The sequence below is a fragment of the Pelophylax lessonae genome, assembly GCF_965119305.1.
Source record: "Pelophylax lessonae genome assembly, chromosome: 4".
NCBI classification, from domain to species: Eukaryota; Metazoa; Chordata; class Amphibia; order Anura; family Ranidae; genus Pelophylax; species Pelophylax lessonae.
Window position 1 is genome coordinate 523770343 of NC_138771.1, and position 15437 is coordinate 523785779.

A 15437-nucleotide genomic window follows, 5' to 3' on the forward strand; every position below is an offset into this window, starting at 1 on the left:
CAGCAGCAGCCAAGGAGTGGCAGGTGGGGCTGAGCCACGCTGTCTGTGTCTATGGACACAAGCCAGCTGGTGTGCCACAATAGGAAGCTGCTTCCTATGGTGACACACCAAGAATTTGGAGGAGCGCCGGAAGGAGACTTCAGAAAAGGAGGATCAGGGCTACTCTGTGCAATTCTATTGCACAAGGCAGATAACTATAATGTGGCTGTTATTTAAAAGGAAAATTAAACATTACAATTTTAAAGAGAATACCAAAGTGCATAACTTTCATGCCTAGCCCCAAAAAGGCCCAGACACTTAGAGTGTGCACTTTGCAAAATGCAGTTGCACTCTGTAAGTGCAGTTGCCCCATAGCTCAGTAAATGAACAGAAGCTCTGCCAACTTTCATCATCCAATCATGTGCAAACACAAATGCTGTGTTTTTTTTTTTTTTTTTGTTATTTTCCTTGCATATAATTGAGTATTGTTTGCAAAGTGAAGCTTTATCTCATTTACTAAGCTCTGAAGCAACTGCCCTTGCAGAGTGCACTGTCTATTTGCTTTAGTAAATCAACCCCTTTGAGTCACATTTTTGTGTGTACATTCCTGGTCTCAGAAGATGAACCTAGGTCATCCCCAGCCTCAGGCCAGCAGTTCCAAATAAGATCATGCTTTTTAAGGAAGCCCCTTTGTTCATAAGTGATTTTTTTTCAAACACTATTAGCTGATTGAGTTCAGCGATCCATCCTCATTTTGCAGGAGCAACAGTAGTGACCAATCAGTGGTGGCCCGTCCATTGGGGGTGCAGGGGTGCCGCCCCCTCTATCCATGCATCTGGCCCCCTAATCTACATGCAGGGCGCCGGATGCATGGATTCCAATGGGTTTTTTTTTTTGTTTTTAAGCACCTGATTAGAGCCAGAGGCTCTAATAGGCTTCAAAAAAGGGTGGGCCCTGAGCCCACCCAGTTGTGTGACAATAGCAAATGAATAATCGCTATTGCCACACTGATTCTTCTCTCGGCCAATCAGGAAGGGGGTCCTGAGACCTGTTTCCCGATTGGCCGAAAGGAGAAGTCATGCTATTGACCAAGACGGGGGGAGGAGACGGCCGCTGAGAAGGGACATGAAGGAGCCTGAGGGCAAATCCGCCGCCGCCGTCTGTCATTGGTGGGCCGGCGGGCAGGCGGGCACGGGGGAGAGATGTAGTGGTGATGGCTGGAGTGATATGGGGGGGCAGGTCCGTCTGCCCCCCCCCCCCGACTGGAGCACCAGCCGCCACTGATCTAAGTACAGCAATACTACGTTCAGGAAATGTGGGGAAAGGTGTGGGGAAGCCTCATGGTTAACAAACTCTGGAGAGTCTCCACTACATTCTGGGGATTATCACCCAATGGAATGCAAGAAAGCTGGGGTTCTATAAGCCCAAGTGGAAAATGAAAAATTGTGTCAACCTACAAGAGGGGTAAAAAGAAACTGAGGTAAGGTCCTGAAGTATTTCCGCCCAGAGTTCTTCGGACAGCTTCCCGAAATGTTCGTCCCATCTTACAATTCAATATCTTACCTTCACAGGTGATCCCATCCACATCACTCAGTTGGTAGCCCCGGCGGCAGTAACACTGGTATGAGCCGTAGACATTGGCACATTCCTGACTGCAAGGGTTGCTGTTGCATTCATCCACATCTAAAAGGTAAAGACCAATCATTCTTAGTTATCAACATATTTTACTCAATACATTTACTCTACTTCTGGGGTCTCCAAACTATGGCCCTCCAGTTGTTCAGAAACTACAATTCCCATCATGCCTGGTCATGTCTGTGAATGACAGAGTTTTATAATGCCTCATGGGATGTGTAGTTCTGCAACATCTGGAGAGCTGTAGTTTGAGGATCCCTGTATCTACTTGTTGCACAATCCATCCCCTTGTTTCAAGGTAAGCAGGCTTTTGAAAAAGGTGCAGGATGTCTAATAACAACCTTATAATCGATGCAGTTCAAACTGTGATTGGCTGTCTCAGCAGACAAAGATTTTAAATGATAGAGAATTCCAGTAAGTCAGTTAGAAAAGTGTCCTAAAGAAAAGCTCCCGGTGCATTGCACAATGGGGTTAATTTACTAAAGGCAAAGAGACGTTGCACTTTGCAAAGTGCAGTTGCACTCTGGAAGTGCAGACGCTCCAGAGCTTAGTAAATGAGTAGAAGCTCTGCTGGCTTCCATCATCCAATCATGTGCAAGCAAAAATGCTATCTTTTTATTTTCCTTGCACATGATTGGGTATTCTTTACAAAGAGAACCTTTACCTAGTTTACTAAACTCTAGAGCAACTGCACTTTGTAAAGTGCAAAGTCTATTTGCCTTTAGTAAATCAACCCCAATGTTTGTAAGGGATAACTTACATCCCTTTTGAAAGACAACTTAGCTGGAAGAATGGTAGATCCACAGTCTGCAAAGCCATTTAAAAGTGGCATTGAAAAGGTCATGATTTATTAAGTAAAATATGCTTAAGGTTCCTTTCACACTTGTGCGACTTAAAAGTCGCGCGATTTTGTTGACGCGACTTGAAGCAATGCCCAATTTTTTTGTATAATGTAAAAGTTGTTGATGTTACCTTGCGTAAACAGATACCTAACATGTCATGCTTTAAAATTGCGCACACCCGTGGAATGGCGACAAACTACAGTACTTAAAAATCTCTATAGGCGATGCTTTAAAAACATTTAACGGTTACCAGTTTAGAGTTACAGAGGAGGTCTAGTGCTAGAATTATTGCTCTCGCTCTAATGATCGCAGTGATACCTCACATATGGTTTGAACACTGTTTACATTTGCGACTAACGTATGCATTTTTTTTTCTACACTGTCTCTTTACATTTTTTTTTTATCACTTTTATTGCTAAAAGTAAACATCCCTTGTGACAGTAATAGTCACGTGTCAGATATTTTTTTGAGGGATCTGGGGGTCCTTTAAGGCCCCAAATCCCTCATTTGCACTTAAAACCATTCAAAACGCAAAGTTTGGCTGTTTTGAATACTAAAATTTTTTTTTTAATCTGGCGCCTTTAAGGCTCTAGTAAACCGGAAGTGATGTCATGACATTGCTTCTAGATTATTAGATCCAAGACCCGATCAAAGCCGATTCTGGCTTTGTTCAGGACCCGGCCAGCCAGCGAACGTGCTGGCTGATCGCTTGGGCCTCCCGATGAGACAGGAGAGCCAGGGCAAGGGAGAGGGGGGCCGTCCCCTCCTACTGCTTGTGGGATCGTTTGTTATTGCAAGAAAGCCGACTGTCGGCTCTAAAAACCTGGACCGGGGGATGACTGCCTTGGTACAACCACTTGAAGCAGAAGGCGCATATATGCATTACATTGGCATGAAGGGATTAATGCAGGCCTGTATTTATGAATTCAACTGACTGTTAAATTTAGATCTACCATCAACTATGTAGTGCAAGAGCCTGCCTGATTTGGTAAAAACTGAATGGATTGTTTGGGTGTGTCCTCATTTGGTAAATCTAATGGTGACCAAATATGTAGCAATCTGATCGAATGATTCTTCACAGAATCAGATAATATGATTGGATTTATGAATCATTAAAAATACAAATACTGTGTCATTGATTGATTTTGAGCAAAACTGATGAGTTTAATCAAAATTATCCTGATTAGTTTAGACAGGAAGTACTATTGTAAGAAAGTAGATTCTTTGATATCATCAATACGTGTATGCTGCATCAAACAAACTTTTCAAATTTCCAATTGTATTTCCTTTCAGAAAGTAAACATGATTGTGTAACCACCATAAAGTAGACAGTACAAAGATTGTACAGTAAGATTGTATGGCCAGCCTTAGCATAGCCAAGGGCTGCCAGGTGTCTCCCTGGTGACACAGATACATAAAAACTATTGGATGACTCCTGGAACAAGCCACATTTCTCTACCGTTGCTGAGAACAGTACCCTCTTGATACGTTCCTCCTTCTACACAGACGTGTAAAGATCAGGCCCACTGAGGGTGAGATTTTCCAAGGATCAGTAGATCTACCTCTGCAAAAAATGAATGTCTCTGATTGCCGCCAATCAAAGTTCCTGGAAACAGCTAGCTTTTTGATTTTGGTATTAACCTATAATTTCGCATTGATTTCTGTTATTATTGGTTTCTCTTCCTTGAGTTATGAATCCTATCATGTAAAAGTGTCTTACCTTCACAGTTTCTGCCATCAATAGCCAGCCTGAATCCAGTGGTGCAGCTGCAATAGAAGGAGCCGGCGGTGTTTTCACACTTGTGGGAACAAATACGGCCGGAATAGCCGCGACACTCATTAATATCTGGAGATGAAAGAAATGCAATGAAAAGAAATGTAATTGCAGCTACTCCACTAAAGTAAATAGCAAGGTGACAAGGTGAATAGCTCTTGCCTGGCAAGGCTTAATTCAGTTTCCACCAGGGACACTGCATGGAGTGCAATAAAATATGATTACTTCATTTGCTTGGTGCTTTACTGTATCACAAAAATTATGTGTACACTCCTCCAAATCAATGAGCTCAGGTGAAAAAAGCCAGCTCCATAAGGACCTGGTTTGGTGCAGAGGAAATCGAGTGACCTGCACGGAGCCCTGACCTCAACCCTTCTGAACACCTTCGGGATGAATGATTGTGAATCGGTTATTCTTATGTATCATCAGTACCTTACCCCACAAATTCCCACAAACACACCCCAACAATTTGTGGAAAGTCCTCGGCAAAGAATGAAGGCTGTTACAGCCACAAAGGGGATAAGCTCCATATTATTGGCCATGGTTTAGGAATGGAACGTCCAACAAGGTTATATAGATGTCATGGTCAGGTGTCCCCAAACATTTCCAAATCATTTTCCTCCAGAAAAGAGAAAAAAACGTCCACCCAATCACAGATAAAAGCTTTAGTTATTTGAAACCTTCAGCTCATTCATTTCCGGGGATGTTTGACATCCGAGTCTTCATCCTAGAATGGGTCTGCAGTCCTTCCATAAATATCTGTTCAGTTTAGATCAGCAGCACCTTTTTAGCATCTATTTAGAAGCAGTCTCGACAGTACTGCATTCATTTTTGGCTTCTGAACATTGGCTAGGTTATTTTTGGACCAGATAAAGTTTGTCTCTCATAGTTTAGGCAGGCTATTGCTTTTTTGGATGTGTTCTACACCCACCACATCCAGATAATGAGTTTGTCACACCTGAAAATTTAAAAATATAGCACTTCCAAAAAATATAATAGTCACTTATTACATTTAATCTAAATTGAACCCCTAAATCAAACACCTACATTTTATCTATACAGCCCAACCCCAGACAAATTTGTTTTTTAAACTTTGAGTAAGGGAAGGAAAGGGGGCAAACCCATGGGAGTTATGGGCCCACTGGGGAGATTTTCCTTCACTTCTTGTCCTGCCATCATAGTGTCAATTAGACAAAAATAATGGGAAATGTCTATAACTGGAACAGAGACAGCAAATAGTAAAAACAGTTTTTTAAGTAAGTGGGAAATAGAAGAACCTCTGTCACAAGTTTGTTGCTGTGAATGATTTACTATTCTGGTGACACCTATTCCTCTTATTTCTTATTTTGCTATCACTGGGACAAGAAAGAACGGGAATTCTCACAATGCGGGACACAGATGGCTATAAACCTTGACAGAGACTCCAAAAAATAAAAAATGAATATAAATGGGCTTTAGGAAAATGTGGGCAAAAAAGATCACTGGTCCCATATTTCTACTGAACCCCAGGTAGATATAAAAGGCACATATTATAGTAGCTCTATATTCATTAAAATGCCACTAACATTTTTTTCTTATCCAAACAGTGTAAGTATCTGAATATGACCTCATATCAGCCTCTTGCAATCCCTGTACAGCATATCTCAGACTGAGAGAGAATGAAGCAGCACAAGAAGCCAGTCATTTTAGCTGTTTACCTGGAATTCAGGTTCAACTGAAACTGTGACGTGTGGCTGCTCCAGTTTTTGGGATGCTCCATATAGTTAAGCTTTATAGTGAATCTCCAGGCAAAATTTACTGAGATAAGGATCATACTTGTATTACACAACATATAAACCTGATATTAAGAATAGTCCTATCATTCCCAAGTATTTTCCTGTTGATCCTGTCTGTGCTGTAGCTATCCCCATATTTCTTGTTGAGGGCCGACAACACTGCACATTTGGCGATGATAGCATAGTGTTGTTGGCCCTCAACAAGAAATATGGGGATAACTACAGCACAGACAGGATCAACAGGAAAATACTTGGGAATGATAGGACTATTCTTAATAACAGGTTTATATGTTGCTATTTCTTGTTGAGGGGCGACAACACTATGCTATCATTGTCAAATTTGCAGCGTTGTTAGCCCTCTTGTGTCAGTGGTGTATTTAGGTTTTGTGCTGCCCTAGGCCGGACTAAACTCGTGCACCCCCTAATTTAACTACGATCCACCCCTTCCTGTGAAGGCCACACCCTTTTATGTTTCAGACCCGCCCTGTCATCTGTAAACCCCACCCCTTCCTCATTAGGCTCCACCTTTTCCTCTTAGAGCTCCATCTCTTCCTCTCTGTACCTTAAAAGTGGGTACAAAGTGCCTACTTGTATATTTTGTGGTTTTGTATGGGTACGTCATTTTGGGGAGCGTTCCTGGGGGCCCCCGCTAGGCAGCGAGGATGCCAATCAAGAGAGAAATAAAGGAGGATGCCAATCCACAGGGCAGGTGGCTGCAATTGCCGCCGGGCCCCCGCGATCGCTCCACACTGAGAGAGAAGAGCGGTCCGCTGTTGTACACGCTGCAGACTGTTGTTCTCTCTGAAATGATCACAGAGCGCCTGTGATCCTCCTATTTAGGATCACATGTATCTGTGGTCATTTCACAAGTTCCCCCCCCCCATACAGTTAGAAAACACCCCCTAGGCTCACATTTAGCCCCTTGATCACCCCTGGGTTAACCCCTTCCCTGCCAGTGTCATTATTACAGTAACAGTGCATATTTTTTGCACTGATTACTGTAGTAATGTCACTGGTCCCCCCAAAAGTGTCAAAAATGTCAGTTAGAGGTCCGATCTGTCCGCTGCAGTCCCGCTAAAAATCGCAATTGCCGCCATTACTAGTAAAAAAAAAAAATGAAATAAATGAAAATGACATTTCTCCTAGTTTGTAGACGCGATAACTTTTGCGCAAACCAATCAAAATACGCTTATTGGGATTTTCTTTTTTTTAACAAAAATATGTAGCAGAAAACAAATTGGCCTAAAAGGATAAAAAAAAATTTGATTTTTTTTAATTTTAATAACAAAATTAATAAAAATTGCAGAGGTGATAAAATACCACCAAAAGAAAGCTCTATTTGTGGGAAAAAAGTACATCAATTTTTTTAGGGTACAGCGTCGCACGACCACGCAATTGTCCGTTAAAGTAATGCAGTCCTGAATTGCAAAAAATGGCCTGGTCAATAAGGGGGAAAATCTTCCAGTCCAGAAGTGGTTAAAGCTTGGAGCACTTTGTAGTACATGAACTTTTACTGCCTGTGAACTGTTAAATGCATTTGCATTGATTTCAGCATGCATGGAGCACTTTGTACACGCTGAAACCAATGCAAACTCTTTTACCAGTTCACATGCAGTGAAAGTTCATGTACTGCAAAGTGCTCCATATTTGTTAAAAATATATTTACTGCAAAAATGTAATGGAATTATTAATTTATAATTGTAGCAATAGCAGTGGGTGGTAACCTAAAATCGTGATTCCTACCTGCTGTCAGATGTCCTGACCTGGTTGGGGGTTCCCTTTTCCTCCTCTCTCTCCTCCTCCTCGACATAGATAGACCCTGCCCTGTGGAGAGGTTAGTCCCTCTTACATGCCGCGCGGAGGGTGGGTAGGTGGTATCCGCCCCCACCCACTCATTGAAGTGCATCCCGTCTGGCCACTCACTGCCGCTCTATGGGGGCAACAGTCCCTCCCTGCCTGGCAAGTATGTACGCCCCTCAGTGCTGGGACAAGGCCATCCAGATTCCAGCGCCCTGGGCAAACTGCGCCCCCCCCATGTGTATTCACAGTTCACATCTCGGTGTTAGTGTGACACTCGCTGGGAGTGAAGGCAGCTTCTCTTGTCTCCAGTCATGTAATATGTCACATGATAAGACAGTCTGCCCTCACTCTATAGTGGCACTGCGCTGAGACTGAGGCATTGCACGCAGTTCCGGGGAGTTTGCAGTGTGGCCCCATTCACTTGAACAGGTTGCCTTCAGCAGATGTTAGTGCATGCTGAAAGTGACGGGCGGTATAATTCCTGCCACTGCTGCAAATCAAAATATTACAGCAGTGGCATCTGTAAACCTCTAGCTGCTGCCTCTGGCAGGAGTGATAGGGAGCTGTATTATGAGGCTCAGCAGCATGTTTTATTGCCCGCCAACCGCAAGTGTAAATGAGCCCATGGCTAGGTTCACACTGTTACAGGTGGTTGCATGTGCGGGACAGTGTGTAAATGGCACCAATTCCCACAACCACCTGCAGGAAAAATTCCCTGCTCTTTTACAGATGCCCAAGGCTGCCATTTACTCTTATTGGCACCCCCACACATCTGAAAATGCAGCACATGTTTTGGTGCGGGAAATTGCATGGTGCTTTTGCACCATGCGATTTCCCTGCGGCTGCGTTTTCCTAAAGGTGCAGGGACCTGTTTCCTGTAGGTACAGTAGTCTATTTAAATGAATTGGCTGCTGTGCCTGCGCAAATGTGAGTCACAGCAAACACATTAGTGTGAACATGACATAAAAGTCACCTAAAAGGAAAATACATACAGCAAAGTGACTCCAACATATTGTACTTAATAGCACAAAGTCACTTTATAAAATACCTCTGCTGAGTACTTCCCTAATTATCAATAATATACACAGTGCTCAGGTGAAAACAGCAGAACATCACTGCATTGTACCTGTAATTCTCAGTGTTCTTGGGTTTAATCTGGGCATCTTCTATCTGCTTCTGTCCCCATCTGAGTGTCAGCCTGCTCTCCACCTGCATTGCTTTAGTATCCTTAGCTCTGCCATGAGTCCCGACATTTTCTTCATCTTCTGCCGGCCTCTATCCCCGCCCACTGGCCCGCCCACCACGTACAGCACTTCCCTAGACCATAAACTACAGGTCTGATAGGAGGTGGGCGGGGACAGAAGATGCAGAAAACTTCGGGACTCAACCTGGACACAGAGCTAAGAATTCTAAAGCAATGGTGGTGGGCGGGCTGACGATCGGGGACAGAAGCAGAGAGAAGATGCTGACACTAAACCCGAGCCCTAAGCATACAAAAGGCTTGCAGGTGGTGCTCGCATTATCAGCACTTCACCTCCGCTGCGCCCTCCCTCCCGCCCACCCCCTGGCGACGCCCCTTCACTAAAAGCTGGAGAGTGGAGACTGTGTGTGTGGGAGGAGGCGGTGACAGGCAGGCAAGGACCAGGGGAGCAGACAATGAGGCGGGACTCGGCACGCAAAGTGACAGGAGCACTGCAGGCGAGCCTCACAGAGCGGATCGTTTTTTTTTTTTTTTTTTTATGCGGGGACGGCGGCTTTTTTGCCGCCCCCCCACAAAGTGCCGCCCTAGGCCTAGGCCTAGTCGGCCTAGGCCAAAATACAGCAGTGTCTTGTGTATGTCTCCCCATTCGTCTATGCAGTGATGTCATGTCATGTCACCACATCCATTCTAGAGGCATTGTCAGTAGAAACAATGATAAGTGAACGCTGGAAGAGTGGTGACGTAAACGTAAATAGCACCTGGTTCCCAGAAAGGCAGTAGCCCTAGCAAGATATTGGTGGTCATGTAACCACTAAAGATAAATAATAAAAATAGGTATATAGAAGACTTATTTACTACAAAAAACAAGGATCGCTGAATAAAATTGCATCATATGTGTGTTAGTGTGTAGGCTTGCCTGTCTAAAAAATGAAGCTCATTTTTTCTACATGAATGACCATTTTTTCCAGACATGATGATGGAGTACCGGAATATGGTTAGACAACTCACCAACACATGACCTGCTCAAGGTGTCAAAGTGGTATCCTGCTCGGCAATCACACCGAAAAGATCCAGGAACATTCAAACATGTGTGCCCCTCTCCGCAGGGATTCTGACTGCTTGAACACTCGTTTATATCTGTGAGTTAAAGCAGATTTTATGCAACAGGGTAAATACAGACAGATTGAAAGGCACATCAATTTTCAAACCATTTTTGAGTCACCAGGAATCATCAATACTGTACAATCTCAAGCAATAACCAGGAATTAAACCACCAACAAATTTGACTGATCACAAGAATTCAGTCCATTGTGAATTGGCAACTGGGAAACACATTGACTATGGTTTAAAAAATTTGATGACATTGTTTTTCAAAAGAAATCGGATTTTCCATCCTGGCACTCACTAAAGCAACACAGTTCAATGTTGCAGTAATGCACTGCCGAGTGTTGTTGTGTACTGCATTGCCAAAAATGGGGCCTGTCTATTTTTCTGAACATTTTGGGGTGTTGGCCTATTTGAATTGGTTCATTTCAATGCGCTGCCTTAACAAAATGCTTGTCAGCCCATGAAAAAATGCACCTTAACACACGTGCGTTAACGCATCGCACCAGAGCGCCAAGGTGTTAATGGGCCCTTTGGAGATAGAGCTGTATATTGGATATGCACAATCAAGCTGACCCTCTTAACTTTCCAGCATTCAAACAAGAACCCCAATTGAGAATAGATTCCTTGCTCTCCATTTTAGTGGTACCCAAGACTATGCTTAGATTTCATGCTGCTAAATGATAATGCCCTTTCGAAAGGGCTTCACCCCTAAAATGTGGGACTTTTAATAACTTCAAAAGTCTACATGAATACATTTCTGATGTGTCACAATATACAGCAACACTATAATTAAAAAAAAAAAAAAAAAGCTTCACATGTTATAAAAGTAAGGAAACATTTATTCAGTCCTCTATTTCCCAGTCATCAAACTGTAACATTGTAACTTTGTAGCAAGTCACAAAGTGAGCGGGCAGCAGAGTGGGAGTCTTCTTCGTCCAGCATTAACTAATCTCTGACTGACCCCAGGATTCATTTCCCTCCACCCATCAACAAATAGGGTAAGTGCCAGCCCTTCTAAAACCCTGCACTGCTAATCAATAAACCTTTCTGCCCACAAATACCTCCCTAATTCAATCAATCATGTAGGCTATACACCTGTGGCTCTGTTTCTGGCCTAACTGGAAGTAATCTACTTTAAATGCAGAACTGCCACTGGAATCTTCTGGCATGAACCTGCAGAGAAAAATCAGATGATACATGAGCTGCAGAGTGTCTTGTAACCATTCCACTTGGGTTCTAAAGCTTGATTTAGCCACAAACCATCTTTTGCTGTGTTGCCTTACACATAAGTGCTTTATGATCTGCATCACACTGGTACTTCGCTTGGTTTTAAGCATGTTTTCCAGTACCTGGCAGAATCCATTTGCAAACACCGGTTATAAGTAAAGCAATGAAGATGCTTTATTGTTACAGAAAAAAAAAAAAAGCCACTACATTATCATAGAAGTGCACTCACCTTCACACTTTGTCCCATCAGCACTCAGGTGGTATCCCCGACCGCAGTTGACCACATGGCGTTGACATGTGTAGGAGCCTTCAGTATTAATACAGGTCTGGCCTGGAGGACATGGAGCGTTCAGGCTCAAACATTCATTGATATCTGCATTGGAACAAGAAAAGTTTTATTGTGAATTTATTGGCTCACTCAAAAAAGTAATCATCTTTCCTAGAAAACAGAATCCTACAATTTAGAAACCGGCATGACTATCGCATCAGTGGGAATTCCAATTTATACATGTGACCCAATGTCATCTGTTAGGACTTTTTTTATACGGATGACTAGAGGGCAGTAAAAACAGGTGGTTGAGCCCCCCTCCTGGCTGCGCCAGCTGAATTCCATATTGCAGTTGGATGGGGCTGTATGCATGCCAGAGTTGCAGCAATTTTATCTTGACTTGTTGCAGTTTGGAAAGGTGGCACTGCTTGTTAAACACGCCCATTACAGTCAAAGGGAGCGCACTGCAACTATGGAACAAGCACTTGGCTCACAGTTATAGTGCAACATTTTATAACAAAATCCCTCTTGGGATTAAAAATAAAAACAGTTAGGAAGTGGCAGAGTTGCCTCCTGGACGCTTGGTAGCCACTGCTCTACCGAGAACAAGCAGCTTCTAACTTCAGCTTGCTCTATTTAGCTTTGACAATATAACCTAGATTGGTTACTATGCACAGCTTTAACAGTTTCTGCATGCATCAGATTTAGTAAATCTCCCCCACTATGTTGCATCAAAAAAAGTTTCTGCAAGTGTCACAGAAGTGTGTTGCATAGATGTGCATAGGTGTGAATGGGTTCCATAGAAAAGAATATAATTTTTCTTGTACTGGCCGAAGTGCAGCAAATCACCCAGGTGTCAATGGGGACTTACCAATGCAGTTGCCAAGTGCATCCTGTATGAACCCAATGCTGCACTGGAGTTTGGGTCGACAGCGGAAGGACCCAGGTGTGTTTTGGCAGTTGAAGGTGGGGAGACAGTTATGAGTTCCTGTTGAACATTCATCAATATCTGCAAATAAGAACACAATATTCAGTTACACTATCATGGCAATCATATTGCATAATTAAAGATTTAATTTATATATTTGGTCCTGTCTCAACTCTTGTTCACAGAGCAGCCATCATACAGCCCCGGGAACAAACCATGCAGTTATGGTCACAAACTCTCAAGGCAACCAATTATAACATACAACGCTGTTTCTCTGAGTAATACAGAACATCTCCTTTTTTTATGGAGAAGGGGAAGAGGCATGTTCTGTAGTCCTGTCTTATTGTAATAGTGCTTCTTCATCATTGATGCAATGCAGTGTTGTCACTCTAGAACAGGAAGTGGGTTACTGGCAAGCTTACCAGACAAAAGTAAAGGAAAGGGTCTAAATAAGCACAGAGTTGATTGGACCCGTTCAATGTAAATGTCAACATCTTTTCACTGCCAGGAAAGTCCAAAATCAGCATACAGCCTCCAATAGACATAAATCGATGTGCACTGCTGTACTTGGGTATATGCCGGAGAAAACATGAGTGTAGGGTATGCAAAAAAAAAATATATATATATATTTTTATGTATGAGTCTATACGCTATACTCATATTTATGATAGCAGTAGTGCATACCTGAGTACAGCAGCGCATAGTCATTCATGTCTATGGGAGGGTGTACGCTGATCATGGACTTTCCTGGCAGGGGAAAGACCCCGGAATTTATGTTGAACAGGTTCAGTTGTCTTTTTGCAAGAGCCTTTAAGATTGGGTACCATATCTAATAACTGACAAGCTGCAGTATATGACGTTTAGATGCACTTTAATCTTTTCTTCTCTCAGTAGTGGCTGATGTTGTTAGCATGCACAATGGCAAAGCCACATATAGAGGTACGATTTGCAAAACCCAGATATGAATGCCCTCTGTGTTTTGTTGCTACTAAACTACAGAACCTTTCTGCCCACTCTCGATGGAATCCATGAGCTCATTATACCTTTACAGCTGTTGTCCTCTGTAAGTTCGTAGCCTGTGCCGCAATTGATCTCTCTCTGGCAGCGGAAAGATCCCACCTGATTGATACAGATCTGCCCAACCTTACAGTTGTGGGTTCCCGCGATACATTCATTAATATCTAAAAATGGAGTAACACAACAAGCCAGTTATCCAGTCACAAAAATGTTTAGATAGTTTATTGCTGAAATATTCATCCACTTTTACTTTCCTGTCAGAAAGGAAAAGAAAAGGAAAATATGACAGAAGAAAAGAAAACTGAAAGGGGAAGGAAAAAGAAGATGAAAGAGGAAGAAAAGAAAAGGAAATTAAAAGGATAGAAAAGGAAAGAAAAATAATATATAATAAAAGTGATAGAAAAGAAGGAGATAAAAAGGAAAGAAAAGGTCAGAAAAGAAAATGAAATGGAAAGGAAATAGAGAGGGCAAAAAAGGAAGGGGAGGGTAAAAGAAAGAAAAGGGATAGGAGAAAGGAAAGAAAAGAATAGGAGGGAGAAAAATGAATATAAAGAAAAGAAAATGGAAAGGTTAGAAAAGAAAAGGAAACAGAAAGAGCAGGATAAAAAAGAAAATGAGAAAAATTGGAAAAAAAAAAAAAAAAAAGTAGAATAAAAAGAAATCGAAATGAAGGGAAAGAAAAGGAACATGAATTGGGGGGGGGGGGGGGGGGGCATGGAAGGGAGAAAGGGAGTGGAAGGGAGAAAGGGAGTGGAAATGAAGGGAAAGAAACAGAGAGGAAGGGAAAGGGAAGATAATTTGACCTCTCCTTGGAAAACTACACTGTTGCCTCTGTTTATTTAGTGTCAACGTTGAGATATATTAGATATCCAATAGCTGGGTAAAATTTATTACCTTCACATGTGACACCATCTGGCTGAAGTTGGTAGCCAGCATAACATGAACAGACCACGCTGCTGCCGGTATCACGGCACTGATGATTGCAAGGTCCGCCCCCTGGTGGAAGAAGAACAAAGAACTATGCATTACATATAACATTTCTACGCTTAAAAGGCTTCTCCGCTGAAGATCGGCAGTTGATGATGAAGTCATCACCCATTCTAGGTGCTTCTCACAACTTCTGTTATATCAGCACTGCCCCTACCTCTGCAGCGATCACCCATCAAGAAGTCTTCAGTATCAGAAAGTGAAACCGAGGGGCTGTTAGCTAGGGAAAAAAAACAACATGACTCAAGATCTGCTTGGTTTCAGTTATATATATAATAGGCATGTATAAAAATACTTATTTTCCACCCAGTACAAATCAACATATTAATAATAGGATACTATTTGTGATTTGTGGGATCAACTTTGGAAATAAAAAGTGAACCCAAAGATTAAATGTTCATGTGTCATTTTGTGAATAAAATAATGCAAGGAGTGGAATAAAAAAAAGAAAGGGGGAGTAGACACTTCACTCTTCCATACTGTTTGCCGTAACAGAGCTAAAAGGTTAATGTAAACTTGTCACAATTCAAACCTAGTTTTATTAACACTAAGCATAAGGGAAAAAATACATAAGCATAGCTTGCCTTCAGAGAAAACCACAAAATGAACAAGAGGTACAGAGTTGAAGGTAGATGACATTGCACACAATTTTCATGTCAATCTTCATCCTGTCTTCTGAGCTTGCCTATTAGTCAAGGAAGCTATCTATAAAATTAAAGGACCAATAGAAAGAACCAACAGAAATGTGTTTGCATAGGAACTTTCAGGAGCTCCGGTGGCACTGTCAGGGAGTGTATTGTGATAAATAAATGTACAGTGTGTATAGCCAAAACATTTTTTTTAGTTTTGAATAAAGCAGGGAAGTTTAAACCCCTGTCCAATAATTTTTGCTGTCTG

The 15437-nt window shown here is 42.3% G+C and overlaps 1 protein-coding gene across 2 annotated transcripts in view; it reads right to left on the bottom strand.

The window, feature by feature from the left end:
• FBLN1 (fibulin 1) overlaps positions 1-15437 on the bottom strand; it is a 138134-nt gene that overhangs the window by 57028 nt on the left and 65669 nt on the right. For both annotated transcript variants that reach the window (XM_082255076.1, XM_082255077.1), the window contains exons 5-12: positions 14698-14760; positions 14448-14549; positions 13580-13717; positions 12480-12617; positions 11570-11713; positions 10015-10143; positions 4177-4302; positions 1543-1662 (exon numbers count right to left, since the gene is read on the bottom strand). In XM_082255076.1, the coding sequence (XP_082111202.1) occupies positions 1543-1662; positions 4177-4302; positions 10015-10143; positions 11570-11713; positions 12480-12617; positions 13580-13717; positions 14448-14549; positions 14698-14760 (960 nt within the window). The remainder of the gene's footprint in view (positions 1-1542; positions 1663-4176; positions 4303-10014; positions 10144-11569; positions 11714-12479; positions 12618-13579; positions 13718-14447; positions 14550-14697; positions 14761-15437) is intronic.